The sequence below is a fragment of the Nestor notabilis genome, unplaced genomic scaffold (assembly GCF_000696875.1).
Source record: "Nestor notabilis isolate BGI_N333 unplaced genomic scaffold, ASM69687v1 scaffold32160, whole genome shotgun sequence".
NCBI lineage: Eukaryota > Metazoa > Chordata > Aves > Psittaciformes > Psittacidae > Nestor > Nestor notabilis.
Window position 1 is genome coordinate 2,907 of NW_009912071.1, and position 24,638 is coordinate 27,544.

The following is a 24,638-nucleotide window of genomic DNA, read 5'->3' on the forward strand; positions in this document are numbered from 1 at the left end:
GTGTAGTGGAGGACAAATCCATAGCTAGCTTTGTTACCTGGAAAATCCAGTCGGATTTTCAAGTTCCAGAATCACAGAACCATTTCTACATTTCTTTAAAGTACTGCTGCAGTGTGCTGAAGATTTTCATTTGTACATCTGTCTTTCATTAGGGAAGGATTTCAGAAATTCAACCAACAGTGTCATCAGCAAAGTCTGCTGCCTGATAAATCTCTTCTGGTGTTTATTCTTTTATTGCACCAAACAGGATATGTGAAAGCTTCACCCACCATCCCCTTACACCCACCTCCTTATTTGTTCCTTCAAAAAGACAAAAGCAGTTTGCCTTAGGCCCCTCACATTGTAAATTATTTGATAAGTAAGTCTAGTATTTGGTTGGGGTAGCGGTTGAGGTCCAAAGGCATAATAAAAAGTTCATTCTCAGTGATACTGGCTTTTCTATGGAGCTGGGTAAAGCAGTTTGTTTCTCCAGTGGTGACATTATAGGTTATGAAAATAATCAAATTGTTACCCAGTTCGAATGTTTAAAATATTAGCCAGGAGTTTGTGATAGGTTTTGATGGTTCTGACACCTGAAAGGTACTTAGCTACTTCCTTAAAGCACTGTACAGAGTGGAGTGTAGTCATTCAGCTGTGAAAACAAACTAAGAAATTAGATTTAATTACTCTTAAGCACTGCAGATTGTTTAGCTAATGCTGAACTTATTATTTTTAGTCCAATATGGAGGAAGGCATTTTATTTTTCTCCTTCTAGTACTGCCCTATTTTAGATTGGTTTCATTTGAGGCATAGATCTTAAGTTCATGCTCATTTCGGGGATTACGTTTTCTTTAAGCCAGAGCTTTGTGTTTAGGGGACTGTGTCTTTTTTACCCTTAAAGGTAGTATGAACGTCTGCTCACTTCAGTATATAGTTCTGACCTTTCCTGGTAGGCATATACAGGGAATGTTTTCACATGCTCATAGTTCCGGAATTAGAAAGTTCAGAAGATGGAACAATGAGTTTTGCTTTAGTTTGTATATCACGTAAATACTTTAAGGGAGATTTATCTTTAAAGCTAATCACAAGTGAAAAGAAATTACCATGCATGTAGCACAAATGACATAGAGACACATTCTGGAACCACATCGAGTGTGTGTCTAAACTGTTATAATGACTTGGTTTCTCGGGAATGACTTAAAATAACTGTAGTTTATTGTAAGATAAACATGGTCAGCTTGCAACTAATGTTAAGGTATCCTTATTTAAAAATAATGTGTCCTTACTTAAAAAAATAAAGTAAGTAAAAACCCCCAACACAACCGAAGCAAACAACAAAACACTGTGAAACTAACAACATTGTTTAAGCTGTCTTCGGAAGTTCTGCATCCTAGGAGATAGTAACAAAGCAGGATTTCTGTGCATTATTCCTTCTTAAAGACCAGGAGTAAAGAGGTGTTATTAATCCTCAGCTTTGAGTTGTTGCTGAAGTGATCTACAGTGTGTGCCATTGCAGGGGTTCCTAAATGTTAGGCTTGTAAGACTACTGATAAAGATTTCCTGGTCACCTGGTTTAGTTTCCCTTGAGGGTGGCTTGTGCAAAATTGCTTTAAATAGAAGGTTTGCAAAGAAGGGAATAGCTGTTCAGAACCACAAGGCAAACTGGGAACACCCCCACCCCTTTTTAATAGCCAGTTCTGAATGTTCCTGTGGTGAAAGCCTGCTGGAGGTGAGTTTTGGTTGGCCAGGAGAGCTTTCTGGTAGACCTTGTTACATAACAGACAATAGTCTGAAATTTTAAAATACATTAAAACTGTGCTTGCTTCCATATTTTTTGGTCTTTGATGCTGAAAAACCAATTTATTGACATTCTACTGGAAAACATTCTGAATTGTAACCTTTCTTATTTATCCAATAAATTTAGGGTATTCGCATGTGTTCCACACAGAGATATTCTTCTCGTGGTTTAGGTAAAATACAGCTTTTATCCTGTGGTGCTTGGAAATGCCATACTCAAAAGCTATAAAAATATCCACTTAGGGTGTACAAGAAACAACACAAGAGGACATCTCTGCAACCCGCTTCGTTTACTTTTCCTGGTCAGAAGTTAGATTTACAAAATCTCTTAGACTTGCTAGTAAAAATACTTGTTTATCTGTGCCAATTAGTTACAGGCGAACTCCCACATTCCTGTGGTCCAGACTAGGCCAGGTACAAGGGACAAGGTCCTTGCCAAGCTGCCAGTACAAACATCTTTTTGTAAGCTTACTCTTTCTCAGACAGGCCATTTCAAACAGACTATGGTATTGACTGTAGATTAGAGGCATGGTGTTTGGCAGATCCCTGAATTTTAAAATGGAGGAAGGCAAAACACGCAAAGGAAATATGGAAATGGTATCTGAGAAATTCAGTGTCAGCAGCTTAGTAGTAAAATCATATGGATAATACCTTATTATACAGTGCCGTAACCTTTTACATACTTTGTAGAGTAGTACTAACAGAAATAACAAGCCCTAAAAACAACTGAGAGTTGCCAAGAAAGACAGAAGCATATGTCTTTGGTCAGGATAAAATCTCTCTGAATTTATTTTTTACCGCGCCTGGATGTTTTTAGTGTAATCACAGTAATGATCATAGTAAATTGAAAGTAGTTTAGTTACAAAGACTTAACCTCTAAGAAACATCTGAAGAAAAGAGGGGATGTTTGACTTGAATATCTGCAAACAGCTGTGTTTGTTTATAGCCGGCAGAATCAACTTAAAGATCAGCAGCACCAGCAGCAGCAGCAGGTAGTGTCCCTGTGTCAGCTCCCAGATGAGGCAGAGTGTCTGACTGTGCCGAAGTACAAGCGAGACCTAGTGCAGAAGCTCAAGATTCTGAGGCAGGAGCTGTCACAGCAGCAACCTCAAGCTGGCCATTGTCGTATCGAGGTCTCCAGGGAAGAGATTTTTGAGGTAATTTGAGAATTTGACCCGTTTCTTAACTTCGAGGGGATGGGGAGGGTTGTTCATAACCATCTAAAGAAGTCATTCAGTTAGATGAAATCTTGATGTCTGGAATAAAAGCTGGAGTTTTACCAGTGGCGAATGGGAAGAGGAAATATTTCAAGGGGATGTTAAGAACGGTCGTGTGCTTGAAGTAGATGTATTTACCCTGTAGATAAGAATCAAACTGAGGAAAGCTTTCCCTGTGGCTGGAAACGTACAGACTGTGTCAGGACTGAGGAATGAGTTCAAGCGCTTCGTGTATTTGAAGATACTGTCTCGCTTCTTCCTTGAACAGAACACTCATGTCTGTTACAGAGGGACTCTTACAAATGGAAACCCAAACAATTATTAGTGATCTTTGATCTATTGTAATTTAAGAAAAATTACTGTTGAATAGCAGGCATCTTTGGAGTTTGGATTACTTGGCATCTATCTCAATTCCAGTTGATTGTTTTAAATTAATCCCCCCCAAATCAGACCGGTTTTATGAATTTTCTAGGCTTCTGAATGCCAAGGATGGCCACAGTGGGATATCTGCATTTTATTTGGTGTGTCATTATTCAGTAGTATAATTCTGCTGAATTGATTGAACACAGTTATAACACACTGGCTTTTTCTGGAGAACAGTTTGTCCTCTTGAGAACTTTATCACCTATCCCACCCATCCCTGTTGCATTTTCACCCCACCCACAAATTGGATAGCCCTGCTGTGTTGTCACAGTTTTTCCAGCCAAGAAAGATATGTGTTGGTCTTCCCTTTGGAGACAGTCAATTCAGTTCATAATCAACTAAAGAAAGAGAGGAAAGGCTGCTGTACAGCAGTGAAAATCATTATGTTCTTGTTCTGAAAACTAAATGGAGTACGTTGGGTCCCCGGCACACCTACCTCTTCCGTTCTGCAAAGCCAGAGATCGGGGCACCAACACGAAGCATAAATGAAAACTAGACATTTTTAGTTAATTCCATTTTGGAAATTAGCATTTGTTTTGCTTCTTTCAGCTTTCTATTTATGTTTTGGTGAAGCTTTACTGATGGAGGAATAATTCTGCAGACTTACTGGGATGGCATTGATGCCTCTGTTCTAAAAATGCTGCTTGAAGGTTTGCGCATGGGTTATACGCAGAGTAGAAGTCCCACTTCTGGCTTTTCAGACTGCAAAATAAAAGTTTACTGACCCAGATTTTAACTTTTTGACAGTTAATGTGAGAATGAGAGAGAGAATGTTCTGATCACTGTGCACCTCTGGAAATTTAGCAGGAGGTGGTTCTACTCATCTATCAGTTTTATTTGACAAGGTTTATCACAGTTGTAGAAAACTAAATAGCAGTCTGTGATCTGAGAAACTGGTTAGTATGTAGGAAAATAGTATCCCCTTCAACAGCATTTGACTCGGAGTCTGAGACTCCATTTCTAATAAACAGTAGCAGTTTCTTGTCTGTAAATAGCAGTTAATAAAACAAAGTGTTACGTGTTTACAGGAATCCTACAGGCAAGTCATGAAGATGAGGCCAAAAGACCTGTGGAAGCGATTAATGATAAAGTTTCGTGGGGAGGAAGGCCTTGATTATGGAGGTGTCGCCAGGTAAACAGTTAGTCCTCTATTTCTTCCGCTGCACCCCAACCCTACCAACTACACACTATGCTTTGAATCCTAAGCCAGCTTTGTATCAGCAAGTAAAAATAATTCTGATTTCAGTCTTATCTCAGAATGTTCAGAGAGAACTTCCTCCACATTGATGTTTAACAGTAAGATTAAAAAAATCTCATGGTTTTGAAAAGACTCTCAGTGCAAGAATGCGTTTGTTTGAAGTACACAATGAATTGTTTTGTTTTCTTCAGGGAGTGGCTCTACCTATTGTCACATGAAATGTTGAATCCATATTACGGTCTCTTCCAATATTCCCGAGATGATATCTACACGCTGCAAATCAACCCGGACTCTGCAGTCAACCCGGTATGACTGGTGACATGAGTTCTGTAATGATCATTTTATGACTAGAAATGAAATACATCTGGAGAGTGTTCTAGGCTTAGGAACCCAGTTCTCACATTAGTATTGCTGGAGACTGATTTTGTGCAATAATATGATAATTTCTATTTAATACTGATCAAAGAAACTTCTGAAATGTGTTCTTAATCTTCTGTAAGATGTCAGTTTATGTTTCCTGTGGGAGAAATTACATTTATTTTGATTCTTTTTCTTTGATTCTGGACTGGAAGCAATATACTCAATGTGTCGTGCAGAAAACCAAACAAACCAAAAAGCTCTGGATATGTTTTCTTGGTTGGTTGTTTTTTCCTTCTCTTTTTTGTCTTGTCTTTTTCTATTGAAATTCTATTTCATATTCAGCAGCTATAACCTGGAGGTCTTATTTAGCTGAATGGCTCAGTCTCTTCTTCCTGTTCTAGGAACATTTATCCTATTTCCATTTTGTCGGACGGATCATGGGGATGGCTGTGTTTCATGGACACTATATCGATGGGGGTTTCACGTTGCCTTTCTATAAGCAGTTGCTAGGGAAGCCAATTACTTTGGATGACATGGAATTGGTCGACCCTGATCTTCATAACAGCTTAGTCTGGATACTGTACGTACTATCTGTTGCGTCCTACAGTGTTAGAATTGTGTCTTGGTTAGCATTTGATAATGTTCCTAACTCTAGGTGAAAAGAAATTGAGTGTTTTCTCATCTTCTGCTCAGGAAGATACAAGAAGTATGTTTCTTGTACGATTCAACTTCTTTAAGGTTTAACATGCTCAAGGTTTTTGGGGGGCAGAGGGGAGTTAATAAATTTTGATCTGTTAATTTTGCCTATTATTACCAGTAAAACATTATTAAAATATTAATTTGAAACTTTGACACTGGTTTTAAAAATAAAACCTATTAAAAATGTATTTTCACCTTTTGCTTCCAAGCAGTAATTTGAAATGCTGTTGAAAAAACTGAGTTGTGATGTCTGACAGGTAAATTCTGGCTGTAATATGTTTGCAGAATATGTTTTCACTGAGTCACTTGCTTATTCCTTTCCACCAGTGAGAATGATATCACAGGAGTCTTGGACCACACGTTTTGTGTAGAACACAATGCATATGGGGAAATTATTCAGCATGAACTGAAACCCAATGGCAAAAGCATCCCTGTGACAGAGGACAACAAAAAGGAATATGTCAGGTACGTTCATGTCTTTCCCAAAGTTTTTTGTATTTTCTCTGTTTTGAACTTTTACTTACTTGAAGTAATTGACACCCAATTGACAGTTGGGTGTTTCCTAAGTGGTGGTGGGTGTATTCCTGTCAGCAAGGCCATTTTTGGGGGCTGGATAAATTGTTGGCTTGATTGTGTTTGAGCACATCTTTCACAAAACCACTTTGCACTTGCTTGCAGACTTTATGTAAACTGGCGTTTTTTACGAGGAATTGAAGCTCAGTTTCTGGCTCTACAGAAGGGATTTAATGAAGTAATCCCACAACATCTGCTGAAGACATTCGATGAGAAGGAGTTAGAGGTCAGTCCACTAATGTTACGTTATGTCGTCAAGTGTAACAATAAAAGCCTGAGGCATTCTTTAGAGACTGAGTAACATGCAGAGTTGTGTCCCCAGTGCTTTAGGGGGCTGCAGGTGCACTGTTGCAAGACATAAAATTAGCATAAGAGGTTACCAGGTCAGGCCATCACTGAGCCTGCGTGTGCCTTCTACTGAGAGCTGCGAGAGTGTTCCTCAAGGTGACATTTCTTAGCAACTGCAGAAGTGATCGGAGAGGAGACCTCTCCCGGCCCTGAAACCCAGTTGAACCCCCAGAGAAGTGTCTGCAGAGGCTGCGGATGGTTTCAGAGACTGCTGCTCCAGCAGAGGTGGTGGATGTGTTTCTCACAGCGCTGCTTCATGACACTAAATTCAGTGCTGCCAGGAAAATAGTCTGTCAGTCCCTTCCACCTCCCACCGCTCGCTCCCAGCCCTTCCAGTGCTCTGCACTGCCTTTGGTGTCAGGCAGCTCTGCGGTTTTGCAGAGCTGAGCTATGCCAGACTAAATTGGCCCTGTAAATACAGCAAGAGGAAAGGTGCTGTCTGGTGCTGTCACTGACAAATGTGCTACATCATGTCAAGATCCAAACCGTCCAAATGATATTCTCTGAAGGCAAATGCTGAACTTGTTAAAATGGGAATCTAATATATAGTCTGTTCGCTGTGGAGCTGAGGGGTTTGCCATATAAAATGGCCACAAGATAAATTATTCATGCTTTCTTCTGCCCTAGAATGTCAGTGATTGCTTTTCTTTTATCTTTGATACTCTCATTCAAATACAGTGAACCAGCCATACTGTTAACCCAGAATCATTTTGCAGGTGCAAAATAAGAAAGGGGAAGGTCCAGTGTTCTCAGTTATGAGAAAATGTCTTCATAATCGCATCCGTTTTGGAGCTTTTGAGCTTTTGTGGATTTCCATTTTAGACGTGCTGAAAGCTCTTCATCAGGAAAGAAGAGTGATTTGTATTAAGTGTATGGTATGACAAGAACAAGATTACTTTTGGGGTTGGACCAGCCAAACTGTACCCTTAGCTATGCTCCAGAAAGAAATACTGAGATCAGATGGGAATTATGCGTGCACTTTCCTACTTGGGTAGAATCTGTGCTTGTTATTTAATTGACAGATCAAGACATTTTCATATAAAGCTTATGAAATTGATTTTTTTTTTTTTTGTTAAATTTTAACTGAGGCCATTTGAAAAATGGTTTTTGTACAAAGGTAAGGTTAAAATAAAAAAGTTATATTCCAGCATCGCTTAAGATTAACGAGAGGTTACAATTTACCTTTGGTATAAAATCAGTTGATGTTTCAAAATGCATCATTTGGCTACCTCCAAAACCAGTTCTACATTGATGAATGATGAAATATTTCATTGTATTTTGAACTGCCAGCTCATCATCTGTGGACTGGGAAAAATCGATGTTAATGACTGGAAGGCAAACACCAGGTTAAAACACTGTACCCCAGACAGCAACATTGTGAAATGGTTCTGGAAAGCTGTGGAGTTCTTTGATGAAGAGAGGAGAGCGCGACTGCTCCAGTTTGTGACTGGCTCATCCCGAGTGCCTCTGCAGGGCTTCAAGGCACTACAAGGTAACTGCTCCGGAAGTAGCTGCAAATGCTTGTACTTGGAGGAAGCAATAGGACACATCCCAGAAACATTAGCTGAAAAAGAGGCTGGTTGGCTGGAAGGGTGATTTTTAATGGTCTGGTGAATAACAATCACAAATAGTGGGGTTTGTGTGTTTGTTTATCACCTTGTTATTCAGCTGTTCATAGTTCCTTTGTTTCGGTTTTGCACTTCCTTCTCTGGCAGGAAATTCTGATCGGTGGAGATCTTGGTGCTGTCCTTACAGCTTTTTTTCTAGAAGCCTGGTTTTTAATTTCAGTCTTTTACAAATCCCTGTCACCCATACAGCTCTGGGACCAGAACACACCGACATGCAGTCTTGTGATTCTGACAGCAGAGGCGCTTCAGCACTGACTACTTTTGTTGTAAGAGACATAGTCACAGGCAGCCCAGACATCAGAAGCAGTAACCTTAATTACTGGCCTGTCTTCTGAACTTTTCCTCAGAGCTCTGGGTATCTGTCATAGGAGCTCTGTTAACAGCATAGATACCCTGTTTAACCCTCTCACAAGATGAGAGAAAACTGCCCAGGGGAAACACTGATCACAAACCATCTTAACAGGTAGAAGGGACCATCAGAACACAAAAGCCAGTTGATCTAGAAATCTGTTTCCTCTTAATTATCCCTTCATTATCAGATAGAAGCCCTCATTTTCTTTTTCCTGAGCTCTAAAATGTTCAGGAGTACTAGAAGCTCAGAAATATTGGGGCTTTTAAGACCTTAGTTACTTTAAGCAAAGTGTGGTACTTGAAGTCATAAGTGTGTTGGACTTGTGTCAAACTGTGTACTTGTCTACCCTTGTCAGAACAGTTACAAGTAATACTAACCCTACTACTGATGTGTGCGCTGTTACTGTGCAGAGTGAGCTGTTTGGAGCAGGGTAATTGAAGTAATACCAGTTTAACACCATCTGCACAGCAAGTTTGGGTATGATTATTCTAGTAAAACATATTTCTGTGAGCAAACAAAGCCTGAACACAAAGGTTGTCATGGTTGGTATTGTGACTCCCTTATGGAATTTGATTGGAACTGGCTACTCCTCAAGTCCTGCTTTATAAAATGGGGACTGCATACATTTTGTTCTTCAGGAATGGTGAGAGAAGTTAAATTAAAAAGTGTAGAATTACATAGTGCACTGAGTAAACCAGGTGTTTTATTCCTCCCTATCAGTGCTTTGTTGTTGTTTATCTTGCAGTGATTTCAATAACTGCATGGTTATTGTGGGTGGGTGGAGGGGAGGAATCTCTGACAGACATGGTAAGTTTAAGGGTTTTCTTCTGCCTGTTTATGATTTCAGTTTTGTAGCTTCTCTCTTTTGTGGTTTTAGTTACTCTGTTGTTGCTGCAGTGCAGCAAAGACATTTCATATTATGCAACACGATAGCCGTAGAGGTCTTTTCTGGATTTTCAGGTGCTGCAGGCCCACGACTATTCACAATACACCAGATTGATGCCAGCACTAACAATTTGCCGAAAGCTCACACCTGGTAAGACTTTTTCAGGTCTTTTTGTTGTGATCTGTAGATCAAGGCCAATTTATTGTCTCCAGAAATTTCTTTCTTCCCCTCCTTTTCTGACATAATAAATGCTCTCCAATTAGAGTAGTAAAGATGTGACAAGTAGAGATTGCTTTTATTTAGATGAAGCTCTGGCCTTGCTAAGCGTTGCTTTGCCGTTGTTTCCAGTATAACAACTTTGCCAGGTGATGCTTTAAGTTCCCAGTAACTGAACCTTTCCTGCTGTCTTTCCACAGCTTTAACCGAATAGACATTCCTCCTTATGAAAGCTATGACAAGTTGTATGAGAAGCTGCTAACTGCCATTGAAGAAACATGTGGGTTTGCTGTGGAATGACCCTTCACAGCCTTACCTGAGACTCTATTTATACGCCTGTCAGCCGGAAAGCCCTTCCCTCAGCCAAGACTCAAGAAATGCTTGAAATACAGGAAAACTTTCCCTTTTCTACACTCGGACACTGGGAGGGAAAGGACAACTTTGGAATTTTTGTTTTTATTTTTAATTTTTTTTTTAATTCAAGAAAATAGGTTCTGTGGTTCCTGCCACAGGATCATTCAGCTGCTATTAAAAACTAATATCTTGAACATACAGAATGCTGACTTTTCCTACATTTCAACAGTTAAGCAGTATTCTATACTTAAAGACTACTACTATTTTTGTAAAAGGTAATCTATTATATTTGCCTACCTGATTTCTATTCTCAGATACCAAGACACAACTTCAGCAGTCGGTACAAGTCACGTTTCAGCCTCTTTTAAATGTATGATACTGAACAGCATCTATACCTGCTATTTTTGGAGAAAAAACCCTATTTTGGATTATTCTAACTTTGCATAAAATTGGCTGAAAGAATCATTAATCTTTTTAATTAAAGCCACTTACATGTTAACTGCATTTTCTTACAGTAAAACATTATATTCTGCAATGTAAATTCAACGTAAATGTTACCACAGGGGGCTTTTTTGTATTTTTTTCAAGCATGAATTACAAATATGATGTTTTGGGGTCCTATTTATATCACTTGTCAGATTCCTTAAGGTTTCTAGTGTGAGTGACACATGCTGGATCTGGTACAGCACTTGTGTTGCCACGTGGAATAGACCTTTTTTAATGAACAGTAAATGTTTTGATTTTTTTTAAACCAGCATTTTTCTAACAAGTCTGTCAAGAGTATTTTTTTGTTGCTTTTGACTTTAAACACTGCGTTTTTCAACTTTTTAAGCATGCTGATGAGGTGGTGTTTGACAGCAGGAGCCTGTCAGCTGTTTGTTTCAGAACCCATCCTGTCCAGTCAACCAAAGTTTGTTTGAATGCAGCCAAATCGCATTATATATTTGTTGATGCTAAAGATTTATCAGGTAAAACATGTTGTAATCTTTGTCCAGCTGCTCATGACACTTGGGTTTAAGTTACAACTAAGGAAAAATGGTGTATTAACTGAAATGTGTGTAATGTGCTTCGGAAAATGAGGTTTTAAAAGCACATAATTTATTGATTGTAGGGATGGAAGTAAGTATATATATGAATTATAACATGGGTTGATCTCTTCAAAGGGGAATAAAATGCACTACCAGTAGAGGGAACTGAACTTTGAAGTTAGTGTGGAAATTCTCAGTTAAAATCTGTATGATCTGCTCACGGTGTGTCGATAAATCAGTCTGCTTAAGAGGTGGTGGCATTCTCCTCTCAGTGGTGCAAATATCTGGAGTAGGGAGCATGGTTTTTTTCCAATCAGTGTTGTGTTTTTGTAACTTAGGTTACAATTAATCATCAGATCTGCACTATTTTTACACTGCCAATGAGAAGGGTATTGAAAATGCTGAAAGAATGGGATGTAAAAAGCTGTTCCATTTTTGCAGTGGAAGTCACACAGTGAACTGGCTAATTTTCTGTCTGTTCTATGGAGCTTGAACTTAACTTTGTTCTGCCAAATCTGACTGCCACAGTGAGTAAACTACTACTGGATGTTGTGTATTAGAATAGCAGGCAATGGACTACTTTTGTAGAATTGTGGTAAGAGCCAAATCCACATGTTCATTTGATTATTTTATTTTTATACAGCTGTTGCTGGAAGGTTTGTTCTGAGAGACTTGCTTCCCATTTGGGGCTGGCTGCAGAGATGAGGCTACTTAGGGATGCAAACGTAAAGCCAAGAAACTTGTTTTGACAGCCAGATTTGAAATATATCAGACCCTTTTTTATCTTCATTTCAAGGGACTGTTGCACTCATGGCTTGTACTTTGGCATCTGCAGCTGGGGTCCCTTCAGGTAATGCTGTTACCAGAGAAGCTACAACTACATCTCTTGGGGTTGCCTGGGAGAGCAAAGTAGTTGTTGTGCAGCATGTTCCTTACTCAGAGCTGCTGCTGGTGGCTGGGGACCACTGCTTTGGACACTCCCAAAGACCTCGTCCTGCCTGCTGCAAGGTTTTGAGATGTGTGAGTTCCTATTCACAGAGACTCTACAGAGACAGGTTCTTTAACCACTGCTCACAGGATACTCCAGGGTTTTGTAAGTGATTTTTGGGGGGTTTTGTTTTCTATTTTTCCCTCCCTGCTGTTGCTCAGGCTGTGGCTGCAGCCTCCTTGGGCATAAAACATCCGATTTGATCCAGGTTTTGGGAGACGTCAGGATGCTGTAGGTGATTCAAGGGGGAGGTTATGCTGCTGCTCCCTGTGCACCAGACAGCTCACCTCAGTGCTATCTAAAGACTGTCTCTGTAGTGGCTCCTAACCCATCATCCTCACCCACATCCCAGGAACCTTCTGCCCTTCAGCCTGCTTAGGCTGGTAAATATATTGAATGCCTGGTTATGGCCACCCTTATGTCATAAAAGCATTTTTGAGGAGGGAGGAGATGAGCTCTGCAGAACGTAGACTAGATCAGCTGATGAACACCATTCATTTTCACAGCAGCCTTAGCAGTACATCTGTTTGTTCTACCAAACATTTTGGTTTGGCGTAGGGAAATTTTTTTAACTGCCACAGATGAATACTGTAAATTTAATATATTATAGGCAAACCTAGACAAATCTACATTTGACTTCCATAGCTGACAGATGAGGATGATCATACCAAGTATTTTGAGTGCCTTTCTACCTTCATAATGACTGAGAGCTTTAACTAAAGCACCTCATCACCTAGTCAGGTGTTTATCTGAAAATGTTAAAGGGTTGATTCCTTTGCAAAATTTAGTTTCAAGGTCATGTCAGCTACTTTCCCCTCAAAAAGGTGCTAAGCCTAATATTGCATTTTAACCTTGGACTTTCACCCCATGATTAATGTGAATATTTATTTCAATGTGTCCCTCTTACTGGGTTTTACTTTATGCAGTCTTTAGTTGTTTTAGAGAGATGTCACATCATGGTTTTATGCTGTTGCTTTTCATGATGAATGTTTAATTATGAACAGTGACTTTTGTAGATTTCAAATATACAGTACACAGGTGAGTTTCAGAGGATTTAATTTCTCGGTGTAAAGAGTTTTGTAATGGTGCTTTGTACAGTATGTATTCTAATCTTTTGGGGTTTTTTTTTTTTGCACATAGTTTCAGTTTCCCTGAACTGATTTTATTTGTACCAAATTTTTGTGTTGTACTAAAGTCCAGAACACACAACCCATTTTTAAATCCTTGTTCTACAACACTACATCTGTATTCAACTTCTGGTGCGTTTAAACTGGCTGCATTGATGGAAGTAAAGCTTTGCTTCTCTATCATAAGTATGCATCATACAGCTTAATGTAGCATGCTCCGACTGCTTCAGATTTTAAACAGCACCATATAGTTAACAGGTGCCATTTGTTGTACTTTACACTATGTAGTAGGTTTCTGGCTCTGCCACATCCTCAGAGCTTCGTCTGTAGTTGTAATTAGTTTATACAAGTGTAATTACTCCTCCACAAACTGACAGTTCTTAGTTTATCATTTCCATTGTATTTATTACAGAGTGTTTTAGCATTGGTATCATTGTATTTTCACCCAGCTGTTACATGAGCTTTAACAAAAAAAAATCTGTATAAAATGGTTTTTAAGTACTTAATGTATGTACCCATGCAGAAGTTGAGCAATAAATTGTATGCTGTTTGCACTGTCACAGCATCAATGGTTTTAAAAGTTTTAAGTTTTTCTTAATTATTTCCTTTAAAATGTAACAGTATCATTTTTAAGTAACTCAGATTTGTTTCAGAAGAAAATACTTAAAACTTGATGTCTTGCTGTGTGCTGTTACCTGCAGTCAGGATTGTGCTAAGTATGCTAGTCAAACACAATCATCTTTTGGCTTTCATGTAGTGGTGTACATGTGACATGGCAAGGACTTTATCTCAGCTTTGGTGAACAGATGTCTCCTCTCAAAACTCAGCAAAGCTAAACCCATCTTCCTTAAGGGAAGAAGAAAGGTAAATACATTTGGTAAATAGTTGTTAAATTTGATTAACTTAGCTGGTAAATATTGTCCCTTAGATAAAGGCTTTGACTTAGCTTGGCTTAGAGCAACTCCCTGGAAATGGTTGTTAAGAAACTCAGGGTGTGGGTTTCTGGAGGATTGTTGTTGTGTGGTTTTTAAGTGAGGCATTTTGTGCTCTAACCGCTGCCTGTTTCATTTAATGTGGAAAGGAAGCATCTCAGCTGCTGGGGGCTTTTTTCCTGCTTAGCTTTTTTTCTTCCAGTGCATGAGTCTTAATTCACCAAATATATTATGAATTCCAAAAGAGACACCAGCGCATGGTAAGCTTTAAGTATTGTATAGATGATGCAATTAATTCCAGTCTTTTTATATCACTCCTCACACCTGCAATTTTAAGCAAGAAGAACTCTTCACTCCATTCTGAAAGAGATCATTTGAAACAAAACTTGACTTGTTTACACATGGGTTGATGTAGTTTTGCGAACTCTGTGTGAAATCCAACAACTGAAGTGCCTACAGAGCCTACAACTACCAGTGTTTCAGTTCCCACAGAAGCTTGTATTTTACTGCTTTAGAAGAATTTTCATTGTTTTCTATTTCAAACTACTTTTTCAATACATGTGTAGCATACAAGTAGTACTTCATGTGCTTTGCCATTAACAAGCCAGCAATACCAAACAATAGTTTTGTGTAGAATAGCCCTCCCTTGCTTAGTATACTTAAATTACTGATTTTTCAGCAGATATATTGCAGGCATTCTCTAACTTGTCCTTTCAGAGGACACTTGATCCACTGATGTTCTTTTAAAGATCTCCTTTTTCTTTCCAATCCAGTAATTTGTGGCTAATGAAGTTAATGTGGCTTTTCAACTCCAGCAACAACAGAACCAGCCCAAGCATAGAGGAGACAGCATTTAACTGTTCCACAAAGATAGATAACTTCACTAAAACACACTGACTTCATCCTACTTCCTTCGTGTGGAGCCCAACCTTGCTAAGAAGGTAGAAAGTAGTTAAAAACCTTTATTGGGGATCATAAAAGTGCTGTAGAGAACCCAGATAGCAGCAGCTACACCTCTGACATGTCAAAGTGACAGACCAGGTATTTTAGAGAGTAACACACCATCTTCCTGTTAGAGCAGCTCTCAGATTCTCATCCCCTTCGCCAGAGAGAACTGCAGTGATAGTTACCATAAGTTTTACAAGAACTGGCTTCTGCTGTACTGAAAGGAAACCATCTGAAGTCTAGATTTGAGTCTATCTGCTTCCAGTTCTTGAAAAAAGGTGTCGTCATCACTTTGCATTATTGCTGCTTGCAGCTGCTGTATTTCCTTTTCCATCCTTGATCTCAGTTCTCTTTTTGTTTTCTGTAGCATCTAAAGAAAATACAGACATTAGCCACAGCATGTAGAAAGATCAGATATTTATAGACAATTCAATATACTTACTTGTGCCTGTGCTTTCTCTCTGGCTTGGATTTCTTGGCGTTCTTGAGATAAAGCTTCTGCTAGCATGGAGAACTAAGCATAACATGTGTTTGAGTTGAAGCAATCAAGGGAAAGACTTTTAGTGTAAAAAATATTAACTGTCTTTGATGCAGGTCAAGCTTTACCTGATCTTTGTAATAGTTCTCCATAGACTCCAACTCATTTTGATGCTCTCTCCTTTGCTCAGCACGCTTCTCTTTGGCATATGCTCTCAGGTCCTTCAGCCGTTGCCTCTGAATTTCTAAGCCTTCTTCAAATAAGTTTTTAAATATCTGCCAGCAATTTAAAAAAGGAAACCTAAGACTTTGCCAGAAACTTCTAAATATACATTTACATTTACATTTACAGCTGCTTTATCTCCTGACAGAATGGTGCTCACATGAAGATAGGTCACTGCCCATGAAAAAGTACAATTATGTACCTACTAGTGGTGGGACAGGTAGAGCTGAGCTGTATTTGCATTACTCAGTTAGCTGAAAATGACAGATAAAATAAATCTTTCATGTCAGTTTAGTCATCTGATTAAGCAAGGGGCTAGAACAGCAAATGTGTATTAGACAGCCCAGCAATGCAAGCCAGGATCTTCGAACAGGCACTGTGATTTCCAACCCCCCCCTGGTTGGGGTTGTCTAACATCAGGGTCTTCATCCAACAGCAAGAAATCCAGCCTGTACTCGGGCTTTCCATTTATACACAGGAACACTTACCAGCTACAGCACAGCTTGAAGCAAACAGTTCTCAAATCACTAATAGTGGATTATGCATTAAACTTCTGGCATTTTATTTTAAAAGCTGAGAATTGTGTATCTACTCTTGCACAGTGTAATAACTGCTGGCTTTCCTTAGCTGTGATGTCCAGCCCTAATTAGAGATCATATCTGTCAAAAAGTCCGCTTTGTTTAAACAACGTAAGTGGGTAACAAAGCTTTTTTGATCAGTTTCCTTAACTAAAGATTTAGATTGTTTTCTTTGGATAGTAACTGTAGGAACAACTTCTTAATCCTACTGTTTCTGAAAACTCATTTCCCTAATTTCTCATGTTACCAGCCCTGTTTTTCCATACTTTATCCTTTCTCTCCCTCTCTTAACCCCTAAAACATCCTTTCTTGTTTTACAGTAGTTTGCTCTAAACTGTATCAGTTTCCAGAGAAGGAGCCTTTTCCTCTATGGCCTTGACTGACCAACCATTTAATCCTGGTTCCTATACTCTGTTCACTTCACTTGCTCTCCACCTACTTCTACAGTTATGTGAACTACCAAGACTACGGGTCCTCAGCACGGGAGGCCAAACAAAAACAATTCCACACTAGCAGAGCAAGACATCTTGTACTTACCCTTTCTTCCCGTGTCCTAGCCCGCATCATCTTGGCACGCAGCTGAACCCGGTAATCTTCATAGTATTTCCTGGCTCGAGCGACTTGCTGGCGTTTCTCTCGCACTTTATTCTGGGCCCATTTCTGTCTGCAGATGCGTTGCTTAAGTTCTTGCTAAATGGAAAACAGTAGCTGTAAGACCACCAAGCCTCCAATAGATATTGCTGCAGGCAAAGCTTTGTTAAAATCATTGCTGAATAAGTAGGGGCCTTTATTAAGGACTTTCTCTCTACCCCAGTCTTATACTGCATTTATGGCTTAAAACTTTAGTGACCACTGATTTAGCAAAGTGCATCAAGAGCACTATGTAATCAAGGAGTCAGCATTGCCATGGTAGCTGGTGGTGTTACCAGCAACACCAGGAGCCTCAAGTTTCTCCTTGCACATTCTTAGGATTTGTTTGCACTTTTAACGCAACAGTACAGTGTAATCATAATATTCCATTCCCACGACCTCAGCAGCCTCACAGCAAACACATTACATGGCTTTGAGACCACAGCTACTCAAGAGGCATAAAATTATCATAAGCTAAAAAGCCGCTTTCGTGGACCAGGAAATACGCAGTAGCCAGCACATGAGATTTTTGTGTTGTGTAACAAATACCCTTCAAAGAACATACCAGTCTCTTGTTATGGTCTTGATCTTTTTTAATAATTGCAACAAGCAGCTCGTGCTTCTTCAGGGCTTGTTGAACCTGGAGGTTTAAAAAAAGTTCTTTACTTTCACCACCCTGCAGGACTGGCATTGTGTGTTGTTCTAAACACTGCTGTGATTCGCTTTTCATGTTTAGAGTTACCATGTGTAAGTTAATCAACTTTTATATCTAACAGACTGTTCAGAAGTAGCTCTCAAACCTACAAAATGCTGTTATAAAAAGCAATAGCAATCCCAGGCAGGACAAGAGCATCTAGTATAAAAGAAGGACTTTATATTTAGGTGGCTGATAAAAAGTTCTGCTCACATGTCTAGATACATACACCCCTATTTAATTAGCTAAGCTCAGATACACATCCTTTCACTGTGCTTTGAATGTGCATGCACCCCATCTATACTGCATATAGAGAGTCAGGATGGTTTTATTGTTATTGTATTATGCAGTACACACTGATGACTGCTAACTGTTCTGCTGACACTTTGAGGTAAGAACAAGGACGCTCACTTCATTTTGGAGTGTTGCTCTGCTTCTTTCAGCAGCTGCCTTAACTTGTCCAGTGTGTGCAAGCTGCTGCTGCCACATTTTATTCATAGTATGGCGGGAAATATGCAGGTGGGGAAACTCTTCCAGTAGCTGAAGAAGGAGGTCATCACCCCTTACTTTTACTGCAAGGTAAAGACAGATGTAAGCAATAAATTCCTGGAAAATACATTTAGTGGTAAATTCTTCCAGACAGTGTCAGCCTAAGTTATGAAACATTCTAGATTGAACACTATATAAAGCTACCATGCTGCTGCTGTGATGTCAGGCTAAACCCAGCAGGACACAAGATCACCCTGTGAGTACAACAGCAGAGAAATCCCACGATTTTATTGGTGGTTTGGGTTTTTTTTCCCTGCTGAAAAATTGCTTTTATAGCTCAGGCATTATTTCCCTCCCTCCCTCCCCCACGTCCAGTGAAGATGGGTATCCCCTTCTTCCCTCAAATGCTTCTGACCATCACTAACCAGTGATTTTTATCTGTCTCTCACTGGTTGCAGCAACTTAAGATAATGCCAGTACAGCAGGAGTAATGACACATCCAGGTCATTGCTAAATAAACAGGTGTAAAACTGGTTTGCAACCACCTCATTACCGGTACATCTTTGATCTTTCTGGCAGGAAAAGATGATGGAAGATGAAACAAATGGGTATTAACCAAGTATATGCCCTTTAAACACTGAAAAAAAGGCAGTGTACCAGAGCAACGTGCAGATGTAGGGCATTATACCATGATCCTACACAGAAGCATGGACAATGATGTTAACCAAACTGAGCCTGTGATTTGCATGTTGGCTGTTGTTGAAGCATCACTTGCTCAGCAAAACCAGTGTCAGTGTTAATACCCCAGTGGCAGGGACTTGAAAGGAAGGTGGTCACCACTGACAGGTTCTGCTCTGTTACCTGGACGTGGCTCAGCATCAGCCCACTCACTAAAGGCTCGATTTTAAATCTTGATACATGCTCGGGAAAAAACAACCACCACTAAAAAACCTGAGCTCAGACTATAGTGGAGCAGGCAAAGGCATAGCAGTAATGGAAACAAGCACTGAAAATATCCCAAGGGATTTTAAGGAAGTAGCAAACGGGTCACATTTTGATTGTGCATTGGTGATTTACATTGACTTAAAGCATTATCTTCCCTAACAAAAATCCAGACATATAGAGGTCATAAGAAGGGGAAAATGCAACAGCTGACTGGTATACGTTGGACTGATGCCTTTGTTCTTGGAGTTCAACCCATGCTTTCAAAAGATGCCAGTTTTCCACCAAGTATAGTTTTTGCAGTTCTTACTTGGAGCTGCTTGCTTTGGCTTCACAGTCCCTCGTTTTGGAATCCACTGGCTGTATTTGGGATTCCGAGGTGTGGTTTTTCTAGAATAAACTTTCACTGGCTGAGGCATTTTTGGAGGTTCTTTAAAGATGTTTTCTTTGTATTCTTGTTCCTTAGGAGCAGATGTAAAACAGATGGAGAACAGGTATGAGAAAGGAAAGACTGATAGATCAGAGTTTGGCTATCAGAAGTTAAATGTCTTTGAAACTTCAGAGTAAGAATTTGGACATACTGCACTGGATTCTCCAGAAGGCCAGAATTCACCAAATGCAGGTCAGGGTTCAAATAAAGGTTAAATCTCACTATTGCATAACCTCAGCTCTTTTGCAGCACTTAACACTCCTGCAGCAGCCTATGGACTGCTTCTGCAAAGGCTGTGGAAAGGGCCGGTGCAGCCTACATTGTTGTGACACTGGTATGACGGAGCTTTTCAGTTTAGGTTCTTTGCTGATCTAGTAGTATGTAAGAAAGTAGCAAAAACCCCTCTGTCTTGTTCATACCATTAGGGAATCATCCTTGCACAAACCCAAGGAGTTTTTGTACCCAGAAGTATCAGCTCAGATCATCTAGACAAATTTAAAAGAGCAACCAAACCCCAGTCAGCGGAGTGTAACACAGACCATTTCCTTGGTGACTTCTCTGAGCTTGGAAAGTCTGAGCCTCTCCCTGGCTTTGTAAATTCTTAGTTCATCTTCGTAAGCTTTAGCAACCACCTAGAAAATAAAATCAAGAGGACTTTTCAGATAAAATAATCAGTCCCTACAACCTCCTCATTTGCTTCTTGCACTTCAAATTCTCTTTTTTGCAAAATTGTTTAAGTCTTTTCCTCAGTAGTCTACAGCCATAACAGTACAAAATTACTAAAGCAGGCCAGATGCTCCCATTAAGAGCATTCAGTTTTAATGCTTCCAGTATAACTGGTGGTAAGAATGACCAAAAGCTCTAAATGAGGAATTACCTTTGCATTTTTTGTTCTTTCATCCCTTTCTTTCTGCAACTGGCTGCGTATTTTCCTTATTGGGCCTGTTCCATTAGTGGAAGGTTTATCTCCCAACTTAGAAGAGATTTGATGCTGAAATGAGGGTGAGGATGGAGAAAGGGATCGTGGCCTGCTCAGATACGGTGTGTCTGTAAGGAAAGGTGATTCACTGAGTATCTAACTTGAAACAAGAAAAGCCAAATATAAGGGAAAGAAGTCCCCAACACAGTCAAATCTTTCCACAGTGTAAGAGTCAAAAAGTTTATCACCAATTAATCATAAAAAAGTTCAAGTCATTGCCTTTAGAATTATCCCTGCCCCAAATCACAAACTGTGGGACTTTTCTAATAGTAAGGAGATGCTCAAGATGGGAAAGGAAAAAGCAGTAAAGGCAACTGAAGGTAACTCAAGGTGAGAGACTGTCTATATGCCACAGTCACAAACAGCCTCATCTTGCAATATAATGTTGTACGTGTGAATTAGATCAAGCTACATGATAGCTTTATAGCCTGGTGTACATACAGGGTGGCTGCTCAATGTCTGTAAGACACCTGCAGGTACATGCTCTGTTCAGCCCTCATTTCAGAACCACAGTCCTGCCCATGAGCTGGTATCCTGTCCCTCTGCCACTGCCTGTACAGGTTTTTACTGCAGCTGTGTTTGCCTTGTATTTTTAGTGAAGTTTTACCATAGGTATTTAAGTGTTAAATGAGAACTTAATTGTAATTGTTACTGTTGCTCAGGTTTAGATCTAAGACATAACTTGGTGCCTATGAGTAGTTCATTGTAGCAGCTTTACATGAGAAGGAATTTCTTATAGATATTCCTTTTATCCTAATACTCAGCTGGCCTAAGAATCATTATTACCTCGCTCAGCTTTCCTCCGGCGATAATCCATGACACTGTCACTGTGCTGAGATAGGTTGTCTTCATCTGGCAACTCTTCCTCCCTGATGTGCCCACCCAAAGCTCTCTTTAACATCTGTTGGATAGATTATTTTGGGGAGGTCATGTTCAATAATTCACTCAAAGTTTAGAAATGTCTGAGGTCAGGTGTTAGCTGCAGATTTCCTTTTCATCAATATTAAGTTTATATTCTTGTTCTCTCCACTCTCATAACTAAGGCCAAATTGCTCAGATAAAACAAAGAATAGGCTTTCACTTACTAAATCTAGTTCATTTAGCCTGTGAGAGATGTTTTCTGACACTTCATGAAGCTCTTGCTCAGACAGCTTTTCCTTTGTTGTTCTGTGGGAATGAGACTCTTCAAGTGAATCTGTGGTAGAATTTTCATATCTGCTAAAACAGAAAACAGAGAATTTGTTTCTATTTTAAAAACCTTGAAGATAAGCATTACCTCATACAAACAATTCCAGTTCACTGTTTGTGTGAGCACACTTTTATAGCATTAAGTAGAAGCTGAATGTGTAAATACCTATAACTATAGTTAAGAATATTGACGTCAGGAGAAACAGGAACTCTCTCTGTTAAGATTAATCTTTCACTGAGTTGCAAAGAAGGAAGAAGAGATCTTACTTAAGGGTGGCAGGTGGGGGGCCCGGGCAGCCACAAAGACAGAAGTGCTTGTCTGGCTCAGTACTGGAAAAGAATGCACTTGCCTTTTCTTTCTAGGCAGGTACCAGGATTCAGGAGTGTGTTCTACTTCTTCAGCATATAGTGAGAGTTTATGATGTAAAGAGGAAGCAGATGCAGAAGTCTCAGATATGTGAGGAACCTAAGAAAATAAGAGTAAATTAAGATTTAAGATCTTCGCAGTAAAGCTCAAAAATCGTGTAAGTAGAGAGCTCCTACAACAGCTTTTATAGAACAATTTAAAACCCTATGATTATATAGATATAAAAGTAGTTATATCTCCAGATCCCTGACTGAAGATAGTTTGCTTCAGAGAATTAAATGCTTAAAGAAATATACTAGCAAAAATACAGATCAGTTCAAGAATCATCTGCAGCTAAACCACTGAATCAGAAGAACAAGATCTAGGTTAAGTTATATGACTACGTATAGTAGTAGTATAAATACTACCTCATTAGCCTGGGACTAATGCCAAGTAATGCAAGTAAGCTGAGCCTCTCTGAATAGGACTAAGCTGCAATTCACAGCAAACAAAAATAAAACACTAATGTCCTTGTGCCATTTAGTTACATTCTTTAGCACTGCCTGGTCATCTGTCTGTTCGAAGTGGAGTAATTCAGGGTTGGCATGCACATACTTGCAAATACACCAATGGAAAATGAGTTTTAAGCAGGGAATGTTTTAAACAGACAATGTAGAAGTAAAGGCTGTTCAAACTTGGAACAAATGAAGTCTGTGAGTACCTCTGGTGGTTGCAGAAGGGAAAAAAAAAGCGTTTTCCAGAGCAAAGAACTTCCCGCACAGACAGGCATGTTTCTACAAGTGCAGAACGGCATCTGCTGATCAGCTTGGGGGGTTCTGCATTACTCAGGTTTTGAAAAGCAAAGGGCAGTGAAAGGAAATAAAATTAAATAATGTAGCCAAGCAGCTCCGTGATCTTTAGGAAGGAGCAAAATCTGAATTTTATTGGAGTCTGAACAACCCCAGAAAACCAAAATTCTTACTCATTTAGAATATTGATGCATTTCAGAGAAGGTACCTGACTGTACTCATGTGGTTTACACATTAAATAAATGTATCCTGGTTTGATTAAAACCAGGATAAATAGTAACTGCTTGGTTGTAATAAATCAGAACTCCATAGCTACTGGAGTAGCTAAACACCTCCAGAAAGAAATCACATGACTTACATAAACTGTATGGAGTCAGTCTAAGAACATTCCATCACTGACTGTATGTTGAACAAAGCAAGCCAAAAGCAGGTTTGGAAAAAAGCCAAGAAGTGCCACAAGACATCAGGAGAATCAAGCAGAAATCCAAAAATACTGACTTAACTTCCACAGGTAAAGTAAAGATGGAACTTCTACCTTTGCCACATTGTCCTCAGCATCACTCGACACCACCTTGTCTCCCACTGCAGAAGTAGACGACAGGTGTTAGTGGATGGTACAGACTGCGCTGTGCCTACTAATGGGGAGAACAAGTGAAAAAAGATGTGATCCATGCCTGTGGAATCCAAATTATTCCAAGAGAACAGAATGACAAAGCAACTGTGGTTACACAGTTGTGACATTCATTTTGGTAATTTCTCAAGTTTTGAACATTCAGTGTCATGGGAATGCTATGGAAACTAGCAAGGTAAGCAGGGTTTCCCTGGCAACAGGGAAAATAAGTACCCAAAACTAGACTGCAAACCTTTTCTACAATAGCAGTTTATGGCTTTTTCCTAGAGGTGAAACGGGCTGGTTTGGTCCATGTTTCTCTGCTCAGAATAAGCTCAGCCATGGGAGTTACCTACTAGAAGAGATTTCTGAAGAATAGGCCCATTTATAAATGGATTAAGACAGGAATCGAACTGGGAACAAAGATTATTTTTCTCTAGCACAGTGAACAGCTCAAAAAGTAACTGATTTTTGTTTCTCTATAAAACACAGAAATATGAACTTGTGGCTGTATTGAAAACAACCATCCGTAGTTTCAAACCCACGTTTCTTGTAGTGCTAATAAAGAGAAATGCAACATTTGATCCTTCAGAATTAGCCTATAGAAAGTAAAACTCTCTCTCACCAGGGATCTTCCTTGACAGAGGAGGGCTACCAGCAACATCTTCAGCTTTTTCTGTGAGTGACTTTTCAAGCTGAAAGAAAAAGCAAATGTTTTCTATAAATGCTCAGCAGAGTGCTGATAGGAAGGTTCATACATTAGGTTTGTCTCCGTATGGAAATCAATGCTTGTCTTACAGATAAATAAAAATCACTGGAAGTATTGTTTACTATATTGTCAACTGTGCAGTTACATTGATGATGGTGATGTGTATATATAGCTATAAAGGAAACACACTCCTCAAATAAACTTCCTCTCTGGACACTCAGTGAAGAATGAATCCACAATCCAGAGTTCTTTGTACTGAAGATAAAACCTGACACACTCAGAAGCGTTCTTCAGAGACCAGCTACTCCCACTCTGAAAGTACAGTAGAAGGTTTTAAAATGAAAGCAGTATTGATTACTAATATATATATATCTAAATACATATATAATAATCAAATGTTAGGTTTTTAGGTTTTTACTTACAGTAGAAATGGTCACTCCTTGACTCTCAGCCAAAGCAGCTGACTGGCTGGCTGAGCTGTGAA

General features: G+C 39.5%; 2 protein-coding genes across 2 annotated transcripts in view; one reads left to right on the forward strand and one right to left on the reverse strand.

Moving 5' to 3' along the window:
* Positions 1-9,976, forward strand: part of LOC104408161 (E3 ubiquitin-protein ligase SMURF2) — a gene marked incomplete at its 5' end in the record, with an annotated part of 11,707 nt that extends 1,731 nt beyond the window's left edge. The window contains 9 exons of the mRNA XM_010017671.1: positions 2,723-2,933; positions 4,445-4,548; positions 4,806-4,920; positions 5,376-5,554; positions 6,001-6,138; positions 6,352-6,472; positions 7,885-8,086; positions 9,535-9,610; positions 9,877-9,976. Coding sequence (XP_010015973.1) covers positions 2,723-2,933; positions 4,445-4,548; positions 4,806-4,920; positions 5,376-5,554; positions 6,001-6,138; positions 6,352-6,472; positions 7,885-8,086; positions 9,535-9,610; positions 9,877-9,976 — 1,246 coding nt within the window. The remainder of the gene's footprint in view (positions 1-2,722; positions 2,934-4,444; positions 4,549-4,805; positions 4,921-5,375; positions 5,555-6,000; positions 6,139-6,351; positions 6,473-7,884; positions 8,087-9,534; positions 9,611-9,876) is intronic.
* A 5,267-nt stretch (positions 9,977-15,243) lies between these two features.
* The window catches only part of CEP95 (centrosomal protein 95kDa), a gene marked incomplete at its 5' end in the record, with an annotated part of 15,134 nt that continues 5,739 nt past the window's right edge, over positions 15,244-24,638 (reverse strand). Inside the window, 15 exon segments of the mRNA XM_010017682.1 lie at positions 15,244-15,420; positions 15,493-15,564; positions 15,657-15,803; positions 16,866-17,018; positions 17,524-17,598; positions 18,064-18,224; positions 19,394-19,544; positions 20,053-20,145; positions 20,391-20,560; positions 21,279-21,393; positions 21,578-21,707; positions 22,031-22,146; positions 23,371-23,417; positions 24,071-24,140; positions 24,577-24,638. The exon segment at positions 24,577-24,638 is cut by the window's right edge and continues 16 nt beyond it. Of these exon segments, the coding sequence (XP_010015984.1) occupies positions 15,244-15,420; positions 15,493-15,564; positions 15,657-15,803; positions 16,866-17,018; positions 17,524-17,598; positions 18,064-18,224; positions 19,394-19,544; positions 20,053-20,145; positions 20,391-20,560; positions 21,279-21,393; positions 21,578-21,707; positions 22,031-22,146; positions 23,371-23,417; positions 24,071-24,140; positions 24,577-24,638 (1,739 nt within the window).